At 29.2% G+C, this 22,112-nt stretch overlaps 7 protein-coding genes across 18 annotated transcripts; 2 read left to right on the top strand and 5 right to left on the bottom strand.

Annotated features, from left to right (window-relative positions):
* Positions 1-297: 297 nt before the first annotated feature.
* On the bottom strand, positions 298-3,788 carry LOC116427416 (uncharacterized). Its single transcript, XM_031977734.2, has 5 exons — positions 2,157-3,788; positions 2,007-2,092; positions 1,635-1,950; positions 1,227-1,330; positions 298-1,166 (listed from the first exon to the last, which is right to left on the bottom strand). Exons 1-5 carry the CDS (start codon positions 3,340-3,342, stop codon positions 468-470), a joined length of 2,391 nt encoding a protein of 796 aa, XP_031833594.1. The 5' UTR covers positions 3,343-3,788; the 3' UTR covers positions 298-467.
* Positions 3,789-3,844: 56 nt separating this feature from the next.
* Positions 3,845-4,827, bottom strand: LOC143174767 (follicle cell protein 3C-1-like). Its single transcript, XM_076369701.1, has 4 exons — positions 4,682-4,827; positions 4,288-4,570; positions 4,145-4,216; positions 3,845-4,063 (listed from the first exon to the last, which is right to left on the bottom strand). Exons 2-4 carry the CDS (start codon positions 4,555-4,557, stop codon positions 3,953-3,955), a joined length of 453 nt encoding a protein of 150 aa, XP_076225816.1. The 5' UTR covers positions 4,558-4,570; positions 4,682-4,827; the 3' UTR covers positions 3,845-3,952.
* A 108-nt stretch (positions 4,828-4,935) lies between these two features.
* On the bottom strand, positions 4,936-6,453 carry LOC116427422 (uncharacterized). Its single transcript, XM_076370019.1, has 4 exons — positions 6,036-6,453; positions 5,801-5,968; positions 5,472-5,728; positions 4,936-5,400 (listed from the first exon to the last, which is right to left on the bottom strand). The coding sequence occupies exons 1-4, from the start codon at positions 6,142-6,144 to the stop codon at positions 4,936-4,938; spliced, it is 999 nt and encodes a 332-aa protein (XP_076226134.1). The 5' UTR covers positions 6,145-6,453.
* Positions 6,454-6,517: 64 nt separating this feature from the next.
* On the top strand, positions 6,518-10,319 carry Stt3B (catalytic subunit 3B of the oligosaccharyltransferase complex). Of its 5 annotated transcripts, none has more exons than XM_031977731.2 (8): positions 6,518-6,815; positions 6,907-7,113; positions 7,288-7,986; positions 8,057-8,367; positions 8,436-8,976; positions 9,061-9,522; positions 9,595-9,685; positions 9,836-10,319. In XM_031977731.2, the coding sequence occupies exons 2-8, from the start codon at positions 6,935-6,937 to the stop codon at positions 9,914-9,916; spliced, it is 2,364 nt and encodes a 787-aa protein (XP_031833591.1). In that variant the 5' UTR covers positions 6,518-6,815; positions 6,907-6,934; the 3' UTR covers positions 9,917-10,319. The 5 variants fall into 5 exon arrangements, with proteins under 5 accessions (XP_031833591.1, XP_076225807.1, XP_031833590.1 ...); XM_076369692.1 differs by having other exon boundaries at positions 6,888-7,113; XM_031977730.2 differs by having other exon boundaries at positions 6,518-7,113.
* A 1,594-nt stretch (positions 10,320-11,913) lies between these two features.
* l(3)L1231 (zf-C3Hc3H domain-containing lethal (3) L1231) lies at positions 11,914-17,708 on the top strand. 4 transcript variants are annotated; one of them, XM_031977737.2, is made up of 3 exons: positions 11,914-11,996; positions 13,900-15,420; positions 15,515-17,708. In XM_031977737.2, the coding sequence occupies exons 2-3, from the start codon at positions 14,040-14,042 to the stop codon at positions 15,679-15,681; spliced, it is 1,548 nt and encodes a 515-aa protein (XP_031833597.1). In that variant the 5' UTR covers positions 11,914-11,996; positions 13,900-14,039; the 3' UTR covers positions 15,682-17,708. The 4 variants fall into 4 exon arrangements, with proteins under 4 accessions (XP_031833597.1, XP_031833595.1, XP_031833596.1 ...); XM_031977735.2 differs by lacking the exon at positions 11,914-11,996 and adding an exon at positions 12,148-13,341 and having other exon boundaries at positions 14,009-15,420; XM_031977736.2 differs by lacking the exon at positions 11,914-11,996 and adding an exon at positions 12,149-12,943.
* LOC116427418 (protein phosphatase 1 regulatory subunit 36) lies at positions 16,730-20,731 on the bottom strand. Of its 5 annotated transcripts, none has more exons than XM_031977740.2 (7): positions 20,433-20,731; positions 20,172-20,304; positions 19,598-20,105; positions 19,327-19,533; positions 19,027-19,256; positions 18,725-18,941; positions 16,734-16,865 (listed from the first exon to the last, which is right to left on the bottom strand). In XM_031977740.2, the coding sequence occupies exons 1-6, from the start codon at positions 20,486-20,488 to the stop codon at positions 18,741-18,743; spliced, it is 1,335 nt and encodes a 444-aa protein (XP_031833600.1). In that variant the 5' UTR covers positions 20,489-20,731; the 3' UTR covers positions 16,734-16,865; positions 18,725-18,740. The 5 variants fall into 5 exon arrangements, with proteins under 5 accessions (XP_076225812.1, XP_031833600.1, XP_076225811.1 ...); XM_076369696.1 differs by lacking the exon at positions 16,734-16,865 and adding an exon at positions 17,742-17,864; XM_076369697.1 differs by lacking the exon at positions 18,725-18,941 and having other exon boundaries at positions 16,730-16,865.
* A 128-nt stretch (positions 20,732-20,859) lies between these two features.
* Positions 20,860-22,023, bottom strand: mRpL9 (mitochondrial ribosomal protein L9). Its single transcript, XM_031977746.2, has 2 exons — positions 21,877-22,023; positions 20,860-21,603 (listed from the first exon to the last, which is right to left on the bottom strand). Exons 1-2 carry the CDS (start codon positions 21,970-21,972, stop codon positions 20,884-20,886), a joined length of 816 nt encoding a protein of 271 aa, XP_031833606.1. The 5' UTR covers positions 21,973-22,023; the 3' UTR covers positions 20,860-20,883.
* Positions 22,024-22,112: the final 89 nt, after the last annotated feature.

The following is a 22,112-nucleotide window of genomic DNA, read 5'->3' as shown; positions in this document are numbered from 1 at the left end:
ATCGACCAATCAGCGACGAAAATAATGTTATGGCTTTATTTCATAAAAAGGCGGATTGCAGAACAAGGTGGTTTCACGTAAATAAACATTAGGATCGCGATTCAAAGGAAGAGTCGAGTGAAATATACGAAATAATATTTATTTTTATTTAGAAAATTAATCCGACATAATCGAAAGTAATTTTACTTAAATTTGTTTAAATATTGTATCAGAATGAAAGCTCGTGAGATTGAAACGAAAGTGTTAATCCAAAATGTTGAGTAGGTACGATTATCTGTCATATTTACAAATTCAAACTATACTTGATCTGTTTATTTTTTAAATAAATAATCACACGCTTTATATGTTGAAAACATTTGTAATTACTATTTGAGGTAACATGATTTTTTGAAATTATTTCTATTTATTTAAAACCATGAAAGCTAATAGTTTATTTTCTCTTTGATCGTTCGTAATTCTTTTTGTAATTATTTTTCATTGATGCCATACAGTAGTTGTTTTAAAGATTCTTCATTTATAGTCTGTAAAGTATTTGCTACATTGTCTTCGCTATTAAAGTTTTGTTCTATACTTGCATTATTTATATTTATTTTATGTGTTGTGCCTCCAAAACTGCTATAGACTTTCAAACTGTCTTCTTTTTGCGCTGGTGATGATAGTCGTAAATGTTCCATTTCAGCTGTAGGAGAAGACAGTCCGTTCTCAAGCGGCGATATTATCATTGAAAAGAAATCAGTTGTATCCTCTTGAAGGGGTTTTTCAGATTTAGAATATAATTTTTTAGATGTTTCATGTGATTCTTTGAATATAGAATTATCAGGAATGTCAGTCTTCCATATGCTTTTTGTGTCTTCACTTTTATCATTTGTAGTACATTCATCTAATTTTTGCTCCTTCTCTTGTATTACTTGTGTATTACCAATGTTTGATTCTTTTGTTAAAAGATGTTGACCCTGAGTGTTTATTATCAAGACATATTTATTCTCTTCATTATTTATAACATTTAAAATTGCTTGACTCTCTTCAGTATGACCATTTTGGGTCTTACACGAATTAGTACTCAAAGCTTGTACATTTGATAATTGCACTGATTGTAGATCAATATCGTTTGTCTGTTGCATACTTCCCATATTTTGTGCTGGACATTTATGAGTTCTTTGACTTACCTGTAACAATAAATAGTTAGTTAAATTATAAAGTACTTAACAATTATAATTACAATGTACCTTGTATCTGAAACTTTTGCCACATATTGTACATTTGTAAGGCATAACACCAGTGTGAATTCTACGATGAACTAAATATGAAACACGTTGTCTGAAGCACTTTCCTAAAAGGGATAAAGAATTATAATTTTTAGCATTAGATAAAATTGTAATCTGTGGTTGTAAAATGAATATTACACAACATTCAAATCTTCTGATTTTTTTTCATGTTCGTATTATTATTAATTTTAGCTTTCACATATAAGCTGCATCTATAGTAGTAGTGGTGACAAAACTTTATTACACGTACATTGTAGATACAGAACAATCCATGTTAAATTGTTAGTAATAACTGAAAACAAAACATGCTTTATTTCAAGACAACTCGTAGCACTTAGTAAAGGAAATCTTTTTAAAAAAGTCACATACCACAAGTTTCGCATGCAAAAGGTTTTTCTCCGGTATGAATTCTTTCATGATTATGTAAAGTAGATAGTTCTTTAAATGACCTGCCGCAGGTTGTACAGGTATGAGGTTTATCATCCTTATGATATAATCTGTGCTTGTGATATGATTGTTGGAAAGTAAATGTCTTATTACATATATTACATTTGTAAGGCATTTCTCCCGAATGCAGTCGTTTATGTTTTTTTAAGAAATATTTTGTTGTAAACATTTTGCTACATACATCACATTCCCATTGTTTTGCTTCATGAGTTTTTAAATGCTGTATTACATGTTGCTCCTGAAATAATAAATCCATTTTTATCTTTGAAAAATTGTTTACAAAGATCTATTTACCTTTTTAAATGTTTTTCCACATGTTGGACAGTTATATTTATTTTCATTAAATATTAGTTCTACTTGTCCACCTTTAGCTAAAGAACCTAAAAATATGTTTTGTTAATATGTACCATGTCATATGATACACATTTAATATTGATAAATTACCTAAATTATATCCCATATGTGCTACTCTCATATGAACCATTAAACTACCACGCATTTTAAATATTTTAGAACACAAATGACATGAATAACTCTTAAGAAAGCTTTCAGGAATGACATTCAGATCTTTTTCATTCATCATATGTACTAATTGTTTATGTAAAAGCAAAATATTGTAGTCAGGAAAATGAAAGCCACATATATTGCAACGTTCAGTCTTTTCCTTTGTAATCAATGGTTTAACTTGTTTCAATTGTGATAATATTTCTCCATTCTTTAGAATTTCAGTTTGGTTTCCATCAGATGTGGTAGATGAATTGTCCTGCTCATTTTTTTCATTATTATACTTTTCTAGCACATTAGCACAAATTGTTGTAGTACTTGTAACTGGAAATGTATTTGTATTACAAGCCTCTTTAATTTCTGCTCTGGATCTTTTCAGTGTGCTTATATTTTCATCTGTTTTGGGTTCGCAATGTTGATTTCCAGTCCATTGCTTGAAAGTTTGTATATTTTCATGTTCTCTTTGAATACGATTTTGTACCATGTTTACCTGTTTAATATTATTTGTGGTATAATTTTGTGTAGCATAATTTACATTCATTGTTTCATGAATTATTTGTTGAGAATCTTTATTTATTTTTTGCGTGATTTTATCATTCTCATGCATCTTGTGAATTATATTTATGTCTTCACCTTTACAAATTGAATTTGATAGAAATGCAACTTGAGATGTGGTATTCATAGGCAAATTTTCTTCTTGTATACAAACTCCTGAATTTAGGATTGAAATTTCATCCTCTGTAGTTTGTACATTCTTAGAAGATTTTACATCTACAGCTTGTACTTTGCATACATTCCAATCATGAAAACTTGTGTTTTGTAAATTATGTACCACTGACGAATTATTATTGCTAATAAGAGTATTAGGGTGTTTTATGGGTTCTGTTGTATTATTGCTATGTACATTAATAGTATGACTGAATAAATGTATAGTCAATTTATCAATTCCAAGTAATATTTCATTACATACTGGACATGAAAGAGGTCGAGTTGCTACGCTTATTAATCCTGTTCGTAGTGCATCCAGTGTTAAGAATCCTGGTTGAGAGCATAAAGGGCAGGCTAGAAGTCGTGCACACATATTTTCTGCCAATTCTTTATTAGCAATATATTCAGCACTAAACATTCAGTATTTGTCAGAATAGAACTTGATCATGCTCCGTTGTTATAAAGTACCACACTTTTATTAATATTATTTAGTAATAATAAAGAGTAACAGTGACCTTTTTTTTCATTGTTTTATATTGGTAAAAATAAAATGTTTCTGAAACCTTGATTGTAATTGTTAAATGAAGTTTACAAGGCATGACATTAAGCTAACTGATCCATTTAAATTTAACATTGTCATCTATAATGTTAATAGGGTTATGCTTGAACTTGACCCATTAGCACCGATCAAAAATCAAAATCATATGTCACATGTCAATTATTAAACTTGGTAATGGTTAATGAAAGAAAATATTTCTATTTTTCAATGCACAAAGTGGAAGAGAATTTCACATCTAAATGTCTAATTATAGAATGACGATTTCAGATATTTATCCGGGATTCCTTTGATTCTATGTGGAGTGTAGGTGACGATCTTGAAGCTATTTTTAGATAAGAGGCGGGACATTCAAGAAGAAATATTGAGGAGAAAGAAGAGTATATTTATTAAATAAAAGGGCTTTTACATTCATCAATATATATATATAAAAAAATAAAAAAAAAATTACAGGAAATTTGTTACAGATGTTTTAATATATTGGACATTTGTATGGTGCTCCATTCTTGCAACAGTATTCTCTTCCAGCAGAAAAATTGGTATTAATCCACTCCTGTTTACAGTTCTTAATAAATAAGTAAGCCTATTATAGAAACATATTTATATTAATTATTTTTCAATATGGAAGCATTTCATCTATGCAGTTTAACACAATAAAACTTACTCTTTCTTTATGGCAATCACGTTCTAATGAGCTACATAATATTGTAGAACTGTTTGGAAGATACTTCACAATCTGTACAAGATTTTATAATTCTTGAAATCACAGAATAAAAAAATAAATATATGTTTCTATAGTTAACTTACACTGTCTAAACATTTATTTATGCAATGTCTTCTTCCACTTGGAGTACATGGAAATATTCCAGATTGATCATGCATCAGAACAGGATTTCCATTAGGCTGTTCTTTACTGCCTTTTTTAAACTGACTGTTTAAAAAAATTCCACAAGTACATCCAAGAGGAGATTCAGTAGTTGTCATTTGAAGAGTGTTGTTTGAACTTTTTAATATTTTTTGACCGTTTATAAGTCCAGATCCAAGGCAAATAAGTAATAGTGAATATGTGAAATACATATTAAAAAAAATTCTGCAAAAAATATTTGCTTGTAACATTAATGTATTTTACATTTACAATTATATTCCTTTGCTTGTACTAACAGTTTAATTTCATACATTTTACATAAATAATTTTACTTACATTAATCCAACAGAATAAAGCTCTTGCTAGTACTAAATGAAAGTTAACCAGTAGCTACAGCTGTTGTTAAAGGTATGTAATGTTCTTATATCAGCAGTTAAAATGGGTCACATCTTAATCGCTTAATAAGCAATATTGTATTGTGGTATTGCAATCATGTGGTTCATAAGATAGTTTACAAAACATGAATAAATATAATAAAAGAAAAGTTGCTGTCTTTTCACAAAGTCATGTAGCATCCTCATATTCGCATTTCATAACTTTTTAATGAGTTTTGCATTTCCTTTTAAGACTATTTTTTCTTCATTTGCAATACAAATATATTCACATGTAATAATTTTTCTCATAGAAACAATTTGCACCTTTATTTCTATTCTATCCCCTGCATAACATGGTTTTGGATATTTAAGATTTTGTTGCACTACTATTGTTCCTGGGCCTGGCATTTTTGAACCAATTACTCCTGATACCAAGCCATTAAGAAGGGCACCATGGACAAGATTATTCGCAGAACCAGTATGTACTGTATTGTAATCACCAGTCAATTTAGCAAAGTGTAATATATCCTCATTTGTAATTGTTTTAAAAACTGATATTTCATTTGTAGTTCTCATATTTTTCAAACCATTCGTTGAATTATCTAATCCAATAGTTTCTGTACAATATCTTCTTAAAAATTTAGAAAATGTCTTTGTTAACTTCATTTTGTTTGTTACAATTTATATTGAACAATGTCCTTTTAGCAATTAATTATATAAATGTTAATAAAGGATATATTTTATTTATTTTTAATTTCAGTTGTTGCTTCCAAGTGATTATTCGAAAACACTGTTGCCAAATTTTTTACTCGATAATTTTCATGTTTCGAAGCAAGTTCTGATACTTTATCAATTATGTCAGTGGTTATCTGATCTTTTGCTTCTGGTATACTTAAAAATATCAAACTAGTAATTACTGAAAGTAAGATATCCTCGTCTTGTGAAGAAAGAAGGGATGTCAATAACTGAATGCCTTGATTACGCACAATATATAACTTATTTATTGGATCTAGAAAAAAGCATTTTATTAATCATTTATCTTTATTAATACTAGTTTTCCAACAAACAAATAAATGCTTACCAGCACATAAATTACAAATACCTCCTGCTGCAAAACGTATCAACTTTTCATTACTTTCTGATAATGTATAAAGGAATAAATCAATTATTTGAAGTTGTCTTATATATCCATAATTAATGGGATCATAAGCAAAATTAGCAAGATTTGCCAATACTTGTTCTTTTGCTTCTGTGAAACCAATAAATTAATTTTGACTATAAAAAAATCGTATAACCTTTTTTCATACACACAGTACCTTTAGATTTAGTGGTTTTAAATTCCGTAGCTAAGAGCTTTAAAAATTCATAACGACCGATAGTATTTTTACCAGTACGTTTTATAAGCCGTTCCTTACTAGTAAACATTACAAATTATTATCCGTGTTATTTCAAATATTTCATTACTGTCGTCCTGTTTATATCAGTATATGTATATATACATGCAGTTTTAATTTTTTAATCGTATTGACATAGTGATAAAGAAACGATGTAAAAAATGTTTTTAGTTCTTTTTAAATATTATATGTCTTTCATATTTATATCTGATAGATTTAAATTAATGCAAATAAATTTCTTCCGGAAATATAAAGTAAATGGAAAATATTAATTTCATAGGACATTATAAATGGCAATCGTTCAACTAATAACAAATTGTCCGGATATGACGTTTTCAAGATGCTCACTCTGTATTTAGGTTGGACTATATGTCTCTATCTAGATCATAGTCAATGATTGGAAATTACATTGACGTGAAATTAATCTTATTGGCAGGCAAACTATTTCTGTTTCATGTTCCGTTAACGAAACCAATCGGTGCCTTGATATTTCGTATTGAGCGTAGTATGCGCTTAAGCGCATATTTGAACATACCGTTTTTCTGTCCAAATTTTTATGTGAGTGGGAACGACTGGTTAGTGTGGAAGTCATAGTTAACACGTAGCCGGCGTTTGACGTGTCTTAGCCTCCTAGCCTAGGCTTAGTGATTTGGTAATTTGTTGCGGACCGCTTGATTTGCAACGTGCCGGATGGAAACACACGTAAATATGTTTCTGGCAAATGTCTGGTAGTAGTTGACGAAAATATTTTCCATTGCGTTCCTAAATTTCAAGGAAATATGTTGCCAAATAGATCGTCCACGACAAATAATAGAAAAGATATGTTTCCCGATAAGAAAACGACTTCCAAGCAAATGAAGAGCTCCACGTTAACGAATGCCGCTGGTCTTAGTTCCCTCATTACATTTACTGTTCTGCTACTGGCTTGGATATCAGGATTTGCCTCTAGGCTATTTGCAGTAATACGTTTTGAAAGTATCATACATGAATTTGATCCTTGGTATGTACATTATCATATTAAGATTCGTATATTTAACGATAATTTCATTTAGTGCTCCTCCGTTTTATCACGAAAATATAATATTATCTTAATAAAATAGTTTCATTTAAATTACATAGAAATACATTATGATTATGTCAGAAATAATTGAAATATATTTTTTTTTAAATATAGGTTTAACTATAGAGCAACAGCGTATATGGTTCAACATGGATTCTATAATTTCTTAAATTGGTTCGATGAAAGAGCTTGGTATCCGTTGGGTCGTATTGTGGGTGGAACTGTTTATCCTGGGTTAATGATCACTTCTGGATCGATACATTACATATTACATTCTTTAAATATCCCAGTGCATATAAGAGACATTTGTGTATTCCTAGCTCCAATTTTTAGTGGCCTTACTGCCATTTCTACGTACTTATTAACAAAGGAAATATGGAGTGTTGGAGCTGGTTTATTTGCAGCATGCTTCATTGCAATTGTACCTGGTTACATTTCAAGATCCGTGGCAGGAAGTTACGACAATGAAGGCATAGCTATATTCGCTTTGCAAATCACATATTATCTATGGGTCAAATCAGTCAAAACTGGGTCCATCTTCTGGGCTTCTATGACTGCTTTGTCCTACTTCTATATGGTATCAGCATGGGGCGGTTATGTTTTTATCATTAATTTAATACCATTTCATGTTTTCGCACTGCTGGTTATGAATCGATTTAGTAATCGCCTATTCACTAGTTATACCACATTTTATATACTGGGACTTCTCTTAAGTATGCAAATACCATTTGTTGGTTTTCAACCAATAAGAACATCAGAACATATGGCTGCAGGAGGTGTATTCGGTTTATTAATATTTATAGCAACTCTCAGGTATGTTAATTTATTCATAACATTAATATGAAAAGTTTGCTGTGTTAACATTTTCTTAAAATTACTATAGGTATTTGAGAACTGTACTTACAAAATCTGAAATGAAGTACTTTGGAGGAGTAGTTGCAGTCACAGCTGGTGTTCTTCTTGTGATTTTAATCTGTTTGACTTATGCTGGCATTATCGCACCTTGGAGTGGAAGATTTTATTCATTATGGGATACTGGTTATGCAAAAATACATATTCCAATAATAGCATCTGTGTCTGAACATCAACCTACAACATGGTTTAGTTTCTTTTTCGATTTGCATATTCTTGTTACCACATTTCCTGTAGGCCTTTGGTACTGTATTAAGCATATTAATGATGAACGTGTTTTTGGTAAGCTTTTACAATGCGATATTTTTATTCTTTGTGCATAGATTTTGATACTTATCATTGTTTCACAGTTATTTTATATGCCATAAGTGCTGTTTATTTTGCTGGAGTAATGGTGAGGCTTATGCTCACATTAACACCTGTTGTTTGTATGCTTGCTGGTGTTGCATTCAGTGACCTTCTTGAGTTATTCTTCAAAGAGGAAGACAGTGAAAGAAATGATCGGAGTAGCAATGCAAGCGAAGAAGAAAGTGAGGAAGAAAGAGAGAGAAGCCCTGGTAGAGCACTGTATGACAAAGCTGGTAAACTTCGTAGAATGAAACATGAGCGACCTAGAGGGAATGGCGATGGTTTAGGCATTAATCTTCGAAACGGAGTTGTCATTGGTGCATTTATGTTGATGATGATGTTTACTTTGCATTGTACTTGGATTACAAGTAATGCATATTCAAGTCCTTCGATTGTTTTGGCAACATACAGTAATGATGGCGGTAGAGCCATATTAGATGATTTCAGAGAAGCTTACTATTGGTTGGCACAAAATACACCTATTGATGCCAGAGTTATGAGTTGGTGGGACTATGGTTATCAAATTGCTGGAATGGCTAACAGGTACTGTTTAAAAACGTCTGCAGAAAAAAATTATCTCTTCACAGAATAAAAAACTCAACAATTTTTTTTTATATACTACTTTAGAACTACACTTGTGGACAATAATACTTGGAATAATTCTCACATAGCTCTGGTTGGGAAAGCCATGAGCTCAAATGAAACTGCTGCCTATGAAATTATGACCTCTCTAGATGTAGATTATGTATTAGTTATTTTTGGAGGCATGATTGGATATTCTGGTGATGATGTTAATAAGTTCCTCTGGATGGTACGAATTGCTGAAGGTGAACATCCACAGGAAATTCGTGAAAGTGATTATTTCTCTGAAAAGGGAGAGTTCCGTGTGGATTCTGAAGGTTCACCTACTCTTTTAAATTCATTAATGTACAAGTTAAGTTATTATCGTTTCGGAGAAATTAAGATGGATTATCGGACGCCTTTTGGTTATGATCGTACACGTAATGCAGAAATAGGAAATAAAAATTTCCAATTAACATACTTGGAAGAAGCTTATACCACTGAACACTGGCTTGTTAGGATTTACAGGTAATAGTTTAATGATAAGGATGAGAATTTATATATTATTGATTATAAGTAAATTAACAAAACAATTTTCAGGGTGAAAAAACCAAATGAGTTTAATAGACCTAGTATTCCAATATCTAAACGAGTTGTTGCACGTAATGCCAATTCATATGTCAGTAAAAAGGTGAGTTCTTTAGTTCTTATGGCAAAGTAAAGAATACAAGGTTTTGTGTTTTAGCAATTCAATCGTATCGGTTTATTTTTTTTACGATAACACATTGCGTGACCTTGAAACGTAGTTGAAGTTGTGGGGGGTTGGATATTAATGTTTCAGACACCACGCCGCAGGAAAGGTTACATAAAAGGCCGGCCAACTATTATTAAAGGACAGAAACCTGAACGAAGAACTACGTAACAGACATTTATTATCTAATTCATAACAGTTTTCAAATACAACTTTTGTAATAAAAAAAATTACCGTCCCTTGGGTCTACCACAAACTATACCTCAAACAAAAATTTGATATCATTACAAATTGAATCAATTGAAGTATAGAATTAAAAAGAATTTTCAACATTTTAAACAATTGGAAAAATTGTTTGATAAACATAATGTAAAAAGAAAGGGATCACATCTTTAATTTTGTTCATCAAACTATGTTCATTTCTTGTTGGATTTCAAGAATTATTAAATATTGTTTACATATAATTGTCCTACATATCATTTACGAAAGATACGACATAATTTCTCTTTTACTATAGTACATAACACATTTAATTTTGTAAAAATATTCTACAATGAATTCACATTATTTATGATTTCAGCGAATTATATCTTTATGCATTTAAGCTTTTCTGTACTTAAGTATTCTCTAGTTTTCTTTATCAACCACTATCACCATACATGATTCACGAGATCATACAATTATACTTTAAATTCTTTTATTAAAACAAAATTTATAGTTAATGTATAAACTTTTATTATATCTGTGTAATACATATTAAATTTCAAATGAAATTCACTAGTCAAGATCAGAGGGATTGAAAATGTGTTATGTATACACAGTTTATTGTATAGTACCTTGTTGAACATTTATAATAAGAGTTTTGTCATTTAAGAATATTGGAGGCATTACTCAAAATTTTATTCTTCTTTTTCATGTAAAGACCTGAATGTGTAAAAAACAAATTTTATATAATAGTAATATCTTTTCTCATCTTATGATGCTTAATTACTCACTGTTCTTATGCTTTTTCAAAATTGATATATTTTGTGTTTCCTCCTTTTATCTTTATTGTATGCATATTCTATATTGATTCTACGAAATTTGTTTTTTACTAAAGACATATATATTACACAAACACAGTTTCTAATTTTACTGAATGTATGTGTTCGTACAGTTACAAAATTATAGCTGAAACAATGTTAAATGCACAGAGTAGTTGTGTACATGGTCATTGTGTATATTTAAATATAAAAAGAATAAGGGAAAGATATAATTAAAAGAAAGTTGTAATACTTATCAATAAATATGTTATTCTACCTTTTATATGAAACTTAAAAAACATAGTAGTTGTGCCAGTAATATTAGGTACTTACTACATATGTCTTAGTACAAGAATAGAAGTCACAATGTAATATTATGAGTGTAGAACATGGTAAGTAAATACATGGTTGAATGTATTATAAGTTTATAAATATTGTATAGCATACAATATATTATTTTTACGTATAGATTATCCTTATTGTGCATCAGAATGTGATATATTTATTTAAATATTTATATCCACGTTATTCACATAAAGTAATTATAAATAATATTAAATTACTTTTATTTTTATTAACAAGATAGATTGTTAACAGATTGTATATCATGGATAATCGTATTAGGTAATCATATTAAGATGAATAAACAAAATGTATAAATCAACAGGTGGTCTTTAGCAATACATTTCGATGTCAATAGGTTATAGACTTTTAAATGTCAAAATCAGCTGATCGGTGGTAACAATTTTTCAAGGTTACTAGACGTATTAATTATTCAAATCTTTTTACGTTTATGAAGATTGAATATACATCATAACTTATAAATTAATTGATTAAATAATAGTATTTATAAATTGAATTCTCGAAAATAATAATGCCGAGGATAAAAATTTCTATTTGGTTTTAAAATACAAATTTAACTTTAGATAATTATTGTACTCACGCACACGCCCGCGCACGTACACACAATTAACTTCATATTTATTTTAAAAAAATGTTATTACATAATAATAAGAATTTATAACAGAACTTAATCTTTTTAATTTGAATTGATTAATCTTTACTACCTACTTCATATACATGAAAAAATTAATTAAAACTGCTTTTTATGATACTTTTTTGTTAAGATTTGTACTGTAATAGTTATATTGTTATGTGTGTTGTCATAAACTAGTCTTGTTATATTGCATACGATGACAACGATGGCGATGACGATGCTGATCATGATCGTAAAGATGATAATAATATTAATAATAAATATAGCATAATAACAATAGTACTTATTATTATTATATATAGATATATATATTTTTTTAATATATTAATAATTACAGATATATATATATATATGTGTGTGTGTGTGTGTGTGTGTGGGTGTGTGATGTGTTTATGTTATATATATAAACACATAGGTAATTCATAATTATGCTATGTATATAATAATTATATACATATATATATAATTATATATATATATATAAGAATTATGTACGTTTTATAATTGTTAATTTTATGAAGTAATACAATTTATTTATATAAATATGTATATATATATATACATATGTATCGCGTAAATTTTGGAATTTCTTATATAAAAGAATTATGAAATTATATAAAGTGTATATAGCTGCTTGTGAATACAATGCAACATGAAAACCCGTGTCATATATAAACGATTGAACATCAAAATTTGAAACGTGACTTGAAGTAATATGTATGCGTAACATTTTTAGTTGAATTTTTTTGTATTTTACAATTTTGGGAATCAGAATAAAGTGAATAGGATCTACAGCACACATAAAGCAACTAAAAGGTTATGTCAAAGTGAATGCCGAAGAACAATCTACACTTTATTATCAAGAATGTTTAAAATCATGATAGAATTCGGTTGTGTATAATATTACATGAAATTGGTTAAGGCTTAGAATGGACATAAAATGTTTGTATACCGAATTCAAAGTGATAATACAGTGAATTCAAAGATTTTTCGCATCAGAAACTGTTCGTGTGTGCAGTGTCCGCCATTTTGCTTCCCTTACATCTGACATGTCTTTCTAATGTTATTATCGATGAATGCTGAAATTTGTGCGTGAATCTTTAATCTTGTTGGAGTGTATTTCTCAAGAAAAAGATCAGATTGCTCCTGATTGGACAATAACCTCCATTACTATTACAAGTAAACTACATTGCCCCAACCTCGGTTAAACTAAACGAAACATTGGATACATAAAGAAAACTTCGGGAACGTATTCATTGAAAGTTTACCCTTGTTAATGGGTACAAATATGTGACGAGACTTATCTGATGAGTTTTCCTGACTGTATTATTCAAACTTGGTTGCAGTATTTCGCACGGTGTCTTATTGTCTATATAAGGAGTGAACATAACCAAAGAGTGTTGATAGCCAGCATTGTGTACTGATGTCAACACTAGAGATAAAAAGCTTAATAATATGGCTTCGACTTGTCAGAGATTACTAGAACTCCTAAAGTCAATATTCGATGCTTCTGTGTTTTATACAATGCAATTATTTGAAGATGTGTAGGATACATTCAATGTGAATTGCTATGCGAGGCAAGGATTGTTTTTATCCTGATCTAGCCATGGACTAAGTTCACGCTAATTGCTTGAACCAGGAGACTTTATTAATTATCTCATACAATATTATGTATAGAAACATATGAATCTAAATCTAGAAGTGATACATAGCTTTAACCCCTAATAGATATTATTAACTGTTAAAGTATTATTTGCACTTTTTAAAACATAGAATAAGTTTTATTATCAAATATTCAGATCTTTTTGTAAAACATTGCATCAAAGAATTTGATACTAAATAGAAACAGTGAATTTTAATCTTTCTATGAAAATAAGAGTCCATGACAAAGCTAAGTTTTTTGTACATATGCACATACATGTAAATAAGAAATAGCCAAGTGCGCATCATATTGATATTTTCAAATACAAATTGTGCACATAACTATTTTAGAATTTATTATACTTTGTACAAAGGTTTATTTTATTAGTTATATCGTTTTAATGCATATAAGTATCAATGTTTCCAATTTAAATACAAAACATCAAGCTGTGATATAATACAATAAAAATAATTTTTTATTTTTTTATTCTCAGTATTATGAATTCAGAAATAGTACTATCTGGACTTGGATCTTGGCACATGGCGTGAACTAAGTTTTATCTAGATAGGAAGAAAGTTGATTGGGAGAGTTTGAGAATGCAGGTGGAACAGGAGTCAAGAGAAGCGGTAATCAATGAAGGTCCCTATATCCGAAAACTCAAACATGGACAATAAACTGAAGTTTTCGGATCGCTTAAAGGCTTTACTGAAAACAGAGGCTCGCCAAGATGTCGATCCCTATATTTTCAGTGAACCAGAGCCATTCACTACAACAGCAGGAAGGAATGTTACAATAGTTTCACCTAAAAATCCTAAAGTAATGCAAAGTTGTAAAACTATTAAATCCAAAGGGAAATGTATGAAACAAAGAATAAGGATAACACCCATAGCAGATGGAGAGTACAAAACTGTACAAGATCGTGCCGTAGAATTAGACATTGACAGTAATGTTGGTGGTGGTGGCAGTGGTAGCGGTGATGGTGATCATATAGATTATAAATTTGCAAAAGCGATTCAACAGAAACAGCGTCACATTCAGAATCTACGAAGATTAAAATCTAGAAGACAAAGTCGGGACCATACCCTATTGTATTATCCTAGAGCTGGTGATGAAATATCAGATAGTGATTCTAGTGGAGACGAGATAACAGTTTATCAACGTTATTGGTTTTCCGGTGAAGCTAGTACAACATTGAATCGTTCTGCACGTCTTTCACAATTACGTTCTCAGCTAAGACGTCGATTAATTCAGTTACATAGAGGTGGGACAGATTCAGAAACTCTATTACGTGATAAAGCTAGGTGTTTACTGGAAGCTGCTTATAAAGACCCTGCGTCTACTGCAAGAGCTTTAACCGACTCTCCAAGTACAAGCAAAGTGGTAGATGGACCGCTTTTAGTTGGTGGACTCTGTGGAGCTGAAGGATGTCAACAAATATCTTTGCCCTGCACTCGTTACTGTTCTCGGCACATTATGCTAAATGGAGATCAACTTTTATTTGAACACTGCACTGCCAAGTTTAGTGATAATACACAGTGTTGTATTCCTGTGTTTGATGTTGCACACGAATTACCCTTATGTCCAGAGCATGCAAGAAAAAGAGATAACTACCATCGTAAAGCTCAAGAGTCTAAACCAAAGAAAGCTCGTAAGAAACCAGCTTCCCCAACAATTCCTAGGCCTAAACCAAAATCTAGGCCAAAGAAACGGAAACGGCCTCCTGTAACTAAGCTCGATACTAAAGGTTCTAGCTTAGTACATGAAGAAAACCAGTACTTGAGTCAAATAAATTCTAGTGAAAATCAGACAAAAACTTTGAACAATTTAAATTCGATAACTCAAGGAAGTTCACATTCTTCTAACTTAAATCTAGGATTAGGACTTGGTCTTGGAGGTGGACTTAAAGTAGATCTGACAGATCACGAAGTATTTCCATCTCTGGATTCTGCGGAGCATGACTTTGGCAATGTGCTCAATAATTTACCTGCAGATGCTTTTAATGATTTATTCATTGGTAACTTTCATATTTCGCAAAATTATATGGACCAATCGATTGTTTTTTAAATTTTCAGAATAGAATAATACAAAAGTTATTATCATTTTTATAGAAAGTAGAAATGGAGAATATGAACCATCAAGGGAGGAAGAAGAAGAATTAGAACGGGCACTAGAGGCAGTAGATAAGGATGTACGAAATTTGGAAAGAATGGGGCAAACGCATGGACTTTTAGAGCCAGCATTGTTGGCGCAACTTATGTCGGATATTGCTTCGTAGCGTCGTCTATTTTAATAATATAATAATTTGAAAATGAGTTCGCGTGTGTTCCTTATACTTTAGAGAGAAATACTGTTTGTGTCTGTGCTGCTACATGTAAGATTGTGTTATTGACTTTCATTATATATTAACTATATAAATTCAAGATAATGACAGGGGTTGACATGCAGCAAGTGAAAAAAAATAGTAAAATTATTAATTTAGCATAAACATCATTAAATACATCATACCACGACTACATTAATAGATAGCATATTTCCTGTTATGTGCTGAAAATTCCATTCTTTTTTCTGATAAATAATTACAGTTTTATTATATTCTTTATACTATATTTGTAATTCATGTAAAAATTGCTTTGAGTCATTCTTAAAACTTCAGTTACTATTAGGTAGTTACAATAATATAGCAATTGAAATGTTTTTCTTTTAATTATGAAATGTATGAAAGCTGAAAGAAAAATATCAGTCTTGCAATGTCATAATATATTTCAATTTTTCAGGGTACATAGACTCATGTTTATTTATTATTTTATAATTTGATTCTGATATTAATTAAGCGTACAAGTTATTTAAATTTATATTATTTGTACCGATGATAATTTTTCTTTTCTTTTCCAAACATCCTGACATACTTGTAAGATGTATTGATAAATACTTTCTAAACATTGAAGTAAAAATTGATGAATGTACATCTATTGTACATGAACATTGGATTTATAGTTTCTTTACAATCAATAATTATTCTAAAAGCAACTGTGAATTTAAGGTGTCCTTAACAGTTTTATTAAACTATGAAAATTCTGCAATTTATATAAAAGTTGTGATGAGTTTTAAGTAAGATTCAAACTTTTATTTAGAGTCTGATCCAAGAATTGAGTACAAGTACTACATTCGATGCATGTTCTAATAAGAATGTAACTTAATTTTTGTTTAAACAAATGATAAAGTTGTTTTAACAAGTTATTTTTCATTGAGAAGCTTTACAGATAGAATACAGTTGCACGGGCACATGACTGAACTTAAGAAACTACATCTACATATAAATAGTCATTCATCTTTCATCATCTATCTGCTGTAACAATGTATGCAAATAATCGCGAATAATCTTACTGATATATGCATAATCATCATCATTTTCTTCATTTTGTATTATAATCATATAGATAAATGTTCAGTGATAGGTAGCTGTAACATACAATTAAAAACTTAAATTAATAAGAAGTGCCGAAATAGTTTCATTTTTTGATATTTTTAGTAACTATAACATGTTTAAAATTCTTGCAGCCTATGAGAAAAGATGACACGCTGTGCATTATTTTATTATATGAAATTATAGTAAGAAATAAGTTCTAAGGAAAAATTGAGGCACAGATTCTGAGAGTAAAACTAGATTGCTCTTGTTGATCGTATGGACGGCCGGATTATCTACTGCCATTTGACATTTAAAATATCGCAATATAGTTATAGTATTGATACTAGTGTTGTCTGTGTAAATGTAATGCTGCAAAATGTACACAATATTCTTGAAACTATCATAATTTTAATACATATCGTAATGAAGATCAAATAAAAGATGCAATGAATCACTTTGTAGATTATAAATAAGTATGGATACAAAATAAAACGACATAAAATGCATTTCACATGTAACACCAAGATTGTACAGATTTGTATGAGATCTAGTTTTTATTATCAAAGTCTCTGTGCCAAATACGATTAATGAGGTATGTCATTTTTGTACCTCATACATGCGTGTCACTTATTCGTTGATAATAGGTCGCAATGAAGTATACCTTGAATAATAAATGTTTTAGCTAAATGTAAACCGTCGCAAATGAACAGTAAATTTGCCACTTGTAAATGGAAAACAAAAACAATATAATTTACAATTTAACCCATATTGGGATTAAATTAATGTCATATATATATTGTTATTATATATAATGGTAGTAAGTAGGTACAGCAATTATTTATAAAAAAAAACAATGCAGAATTTAATCGTGAAAAAAATGCATTGCTTCAAATGTACCTATATGTGTATCTCCTTGTAAAATATCAGCATTAGTACTCATTATTAGGCATTACCAATTATAATAAGCATATTTTTTACATTGTCTTATTGTACTCAGTTTATCCACTCCAATCACGTGTCCCTCAAAGCATTGTCTTTTTGAATGTGTGTGTCTATATTTAATAATATTTTTAATTAAAACATTCTTATTGATACTTTAGCCAATATATATGTTATTTAATAAATGTTGTGAGTAATATAAAATAATTTATCATAATCTACTTTGTTTGAAATATTGAAGTAATTTATTTGAATACTTGTATCTTCATTTTATTAGACATTACAACATTACTTTAAAACTATAAATTTAATATAAATGTTAACATCTTTTGAAAAACCAAATGTAGACACATGTATTCAATTATTTGGTTGTTATCAATCCATATTCATATTAAAAAATTTCACGGATAATAAAACACATTTGAAATGGCGTTCCATGGTTTATGTTGTATTCATTTTTTTACTATACTTTCAAAGATACAGTGAATGAATAAGAATGCAAAAGTATATTGGTTAATATTTACAATACTTAATTATACAATTGCTGACACAAGTGTTTTTGGGAGCAACAGGTATAGTCTTTTCATATATCATACATCCTTAATGAATACTACTTGTCAACAGCTCAAATACATATTTAATGTATATGGTTTATATCAGTTTAGTCAGATTTTGAAAAACTTATGGATTGATAGTATACAATATCATTAATATTTAGATATATGTAACAAATTATATTTTTCTCTGATTATTTATATCTGTCTGTATACTGAACACAAGTAGTATTGACTAATAAATAGTCAGACATCCCTAATAAGTAATGCAACTTACTTTTGGTAAGTAGTGTACAATAATGGATAAAGTATAATTTGTTTTAATCGATTCATCATAAACTTTTGACAATTGAGCATTTTTGATTTTAAAGAACAAGAATTTTTATTTAAAAATGAGTAAATTTTAAAAAATTACACACCTTTTAGTGTAACAATTTATGTTGTTATTATAGAGTATGTATCAGTATTTATAACATGATGACGTTTAATTTCTCTAATATACCATTTTTTTCTTGCTTCTTTGCGATTATTTTCATAACCATTTGGCGAAATATCACCTAGCATAATTGGAAAATTGCAAGTTACTTTAAAATCAGTTTGAAATGATGGAAGTTTCTGAGTTGTTATAATTTTCTCCTGTAATTTTAAAAAACGCGAATAGAACATCAATACTTTATAATATAAATTTATATGAAAAAGGGTATATATTGGAAAAACTTACTAAATCTGATGCATCTCTTATACTTTTTCTTACTTCATATGTTCCTTTTTCTAATATTTGTACTTCAGAGCCTTTTTCTTCTTCAAGTGGTATTAACATCAAGTCATAATTATCTCTATTATCTCCTAAAATTCCTATATTAATGCCCAATTCATGTAATTCATCTTCTTTACTCAACAAAGCATTTTGCAAATAAAGAATTCGTTCATCATTGACATCATTTCCCATACCTGTTTAGCATAGTTTATTTGAAATAATCTAGTTGAAAAAAACAAAAATATTATTTGAAAATTAACATACCTAAAGACAAGAGACGATAATCACAGTTTGAGTATATTAGTTCTTCTATAACAGGAGAATTTCTTAATAATCTTCGTTTCTCTTGAATTTTATTTCCTTGTAGTATCAAAGTATCATCTTCTAACATATCTGGGACAACATGACTGGGAGTTCGTCTCTTAGCTATGTTGTATGCTTCGCTTCTAAATAATCTATGTAACTCTATTTCTAAAATAAATATTACCTTATTAAAGTACTTCATTAAAGTTTCTTTTCTGGTAGAGTAGCTTACCAATTAAACTAAAGTATTTACGTTGTAAAGCTATCCAAATTATACGATGTGTTATACCAATCAATACCTCAAACATTCTTAAGTCTTTTTCTCCTTGGGATTGAGTTACTGATGTCATTCCCTTTTTTCCACCAGTCATATGGTGATATTGCATGCTATCTTGACAACCTACTATTAAATCGGCATATTCTCTACCTAAGATACAACGAAGATTTTGCATGTCATGTGCATATTTGGATCTATAGCCTTGAGCTAAAGGATTTGGAGCTTTTTTCATAGTAGCTGCACGTTCTTCCATTAATTCTTCCCATATTATCAAATAATATTGAAAATAAATTATTGCTGCTCTTAAGAATCGATCCATAATGGGCAAATGAAAAAAATCAATAAATTGTGGACTAATAGGAGTTGCTAATAAAAATAGCACAAGATCTTTTATGTCTTGTAAAATAATAACATTTGGTTCAGTTGGAGGTATTTTTCTTAAAAAGTATCTTCTAAATCTTATCTAAAATGGAAGAGATATTCATTAGTACTATTTTAGTTTTAATTTCTTACTTTTTTAATTAATCACCTTTTCACGTTGACTTAAAGTTTCACGAAAGTTTAAAAGTAAGTATGCATGTGGACAATAAACTTTTGAGTCCGGAACGGGATCAGATGGTCCTTTGTGCCTTTTAATTTGTTCATCTTCTGGTTTTTGTATACTTTTATATGTAAACATAAAAAATATCTGAATAAATACTAATTTTAATAAATATGAATTTGAGTTTAAATCTAAGTATTTCAGCCAACTATATCAAATATTATCCTAATTGTTTACAAATTATATTACTTTAACAAAATTAGTCCATCAGAAATTTCATCCCATGCAAAATGTTTGTCTTCCATATTTAAATACTGAATTAGAGATTGTTCAAGCTCATATTTAGATCATTAAAGATTATCAAAAAAGTCAGGTTAACCAATTAAGAAGTAAATGCTGGTATATAGTTTGAAACTGTAGATTTCATTTATTGATTGCTCATTGTATTTGTATTGGCCATTGTATATGAATTCTTATACTGAGTTTCTTATACATAATAATTTAAAGTTTCTAACACATATCATTTATTATCAAAATTCTTATTAATTGTAAAAATATATAATTTATTCATATTATATTATCAATTATTTTAATCAAAACTATTTAAAAAAAAGCAAATGGAATTATTTTTACTAAGGCAATAAAATTCTCAAAATGAAAATTGTTTTCAAACCAGATTTTATTTATTTTAATACATTTATTAATTATCATTATTTTGTTTCATACATAAACGATGCTTTGGGAGTGAATCTATGACTTCCTGATCTTTTGGAAAGACTGCTATATTAGGTAAATTCCATATATCCGTGGTATATGGAAGTTTATTTTTTCGATCAGAAGTCCAATGATGTATTTTACATCTAACTTTTACTTCCTCTTGATTATTAATCTTAACAGTGACATAAAATTCTTTATTTTCAATAGATAAGTCTGGCCCAGATATTTCTTTTTTAGGCATAGTTATTGCATCTTCAGGGACAACAATGCCTGTTTTACGAAAACTTGTCCTGATATGCCACTTTTCTATTGTCCATGGTATATGCATATTCATCACTATATTTAAGTACAAATGTGATAATGCGTCTACTGTCATCGTAACATACTCAGAACTTAGATAGTTGCTTTCCACGGTTTCTATTGTATTAACTGCATATTTCTCTATGTTTTCAGGAGTTGCATAAACAGCCAATTTTGGCAGTAACAGATTATTATAACCCTTGTCAGCTCTTATTGAAATCTTCTGTCCTTTTACACCTATGCCTGATATGGTTTTTAATAAAATTAAATCAATATCTGGTTGTTTTTGAATAGCTTTATTTTCTATAACATCATAAATAAAGTGTTTAGCTTTTAATTTATGTGGCTTTTGATCTTTTTTATGAAGAGGTACTGGATATCTTCTTTTTAGAATGTATGTATTCTAGAAAAGAAAGATAATTACTTATTGGAATCATTTTATGGTTGTTTTTTTAATGGTTATTACTGAACTATGGATTTTTAGTAAACTTCAATGATCGAAACTTTTCTATTAAAAAGAATGTATTAAAAATTAATACTTTATATTACAGCTTGATTTGACCATAATTAGAATAAAAGACGGATTAAAGTTTTATTAAGATTTGTATGTTATATCGCGTTATTATATGATCTGATAAAATCCATAGTTTAATTATTACTGATTCAATAACAATACCCGAGTTTGTTGCATCAGGACATTAGTGTGATTAGACAAAAGTGCATTTGATAGATTTCTTAAATGATTTACACAAATTTTTGTATAATATGACATTTTTACTAATTTGTCGTATTTAATTAGAGCTTTATTTGTACATCTACTTAGCAAATGTTAACCTCGTACTGAGACAATTTCTGGCGTCATGTGTGGTAACATAACCACATTTCTGGAAGTGAACAACACGATTGTAGTGT

This window comes from Nomia melanderi, chromosome 8 (assembly GCF_051020985.1).
Source record: "Nomia melanderi isolate GNS246 chromosome 8, iyNomMela1, whole genome shotgun sequence".
Taxonomy (NCBI): domain Eukaryota; kingdom Metazoa; phylum Arthropoda; class Insecta; order Hymenoptera; family Halictidae; genus Nomia; species Nomia melanderi.
This window is presented reverse-complemented; position numbering and strand designations above follow the sequence as displayed.

Bases quoted from the DNA above. Each gene is read 5' to 3' on its own strand.
- LOC116427416 (XM_031977734.2), bottom strand. From the start codon at position 3,342: ATGTTTAGTGCTGAATATATTGCTAATAAAGAATTGGCAGAAAATATG. The intron at 1,331-1,634 runs GTATGTGACTTT...TATCCCTTTTAG, and splicing joins TTTTGCATGCGAAACTTGTG to GAAAGTGCTTCAGACAACGT. The intron at 1,167-1,226 runs GTACATTGTAAT...TTATTGTTACAG, and splicing joins GCAAAAGTTTCAGATACAAG to GTAAGTCAAAGAACTCATAA.
- LOC143174767 (XM_076369701.1), bottom strand. From the start codon at position 4,557: ATGTATTTCACATATTCACTATTACTTATTTGCCTTGGATCTGGACTT. The intron at 4,217-4,287 runs GTAAGTTAACTA...AATCTTGTACAG, and splicing joins TAAATAAATGTTTAGACAGT to ATTGTGAAGTATCTTCCAAA. The intron at 4,064-4,144 runs GTAAGTTTTATT...TTTCTATAATAG, and splicing joins GTGATTGCCATAAAGAAAGA to GCTTACTTATTTATTAAGAA.
- LOC116427422 (XM_076370019.1), bottom strand. From the start codon at position 6,144: ATGTTTACTAGTAAGGAACGGCTTATAAAACGTACTGGTAAAAATACT. The intron at 5,969-6,035 runs GTACTGTGTGTA...TTGGTTTCACAG, and splicing joins TAAAACCACTAAATCTAAAG to AAGCAAAAGAACAAGTATTG. The intron at 5,729-5,800 runs GTAAGCATTTAT...GCTTTTTTCTAG, and splicing joins TATTTGTAATTTATGTGCTG to ATCCAATAAATAAGTTATAT.
- Stt3B (XM_076369692.1), top strand. From the start codon at position 6,893: ATGTTGCCAAATAGATCGTCCACGACAAATAATAGAAAAGATATGTTT. The intron at 7,114-7,287 runs GTATGTACATTA...TTTTAAATATAG, and splicing joins ATACATGAATTTGATCCTTG to GTTTAACTATAGAGCAACAG. The intron at 7,987-8,056 runs GTATGTTAATTT...AAATTACTATAG, and splicing joins ATATTTATAGCAACTCTCAG to GTATTTGAGAACTGTACTTA.
- LOC116427418 (XM_031977740.2), bottom strand. From the start codon at position 20,488: ATGGAAGACAAACATTTTGCATGGGATGAAATTTCTGATGGACTAATT. The intron at 19,534-19,597 runs GTAAGCTACTCT...TATTTATTTTAG, and splicing joins TAAATACTTTAGTTTAATTG to AAATAGAGTTACATAGATTA. The intron at 19,257-19,326 runs GTATGTTAATTT...TATGCTAAACAG, and splicing joins TTATCGTCTCTTGTCTTTAG to GTATGGGAAATGATGTCAAT.
- mRpL9 (XM_031977746.2), bottom strand. From the start codon at position 21,972: ATGTCATATTATACAAAAATTTGTGTAAATCATTTAAGAAATCTATCA. The intron at 21,604-21,876 runs GTATTGTTATTG...TTTCTTTTCTAG, and splicing joins TCCTGATGCAACAAACTCGG to AATACATACATTCTAAAAAG.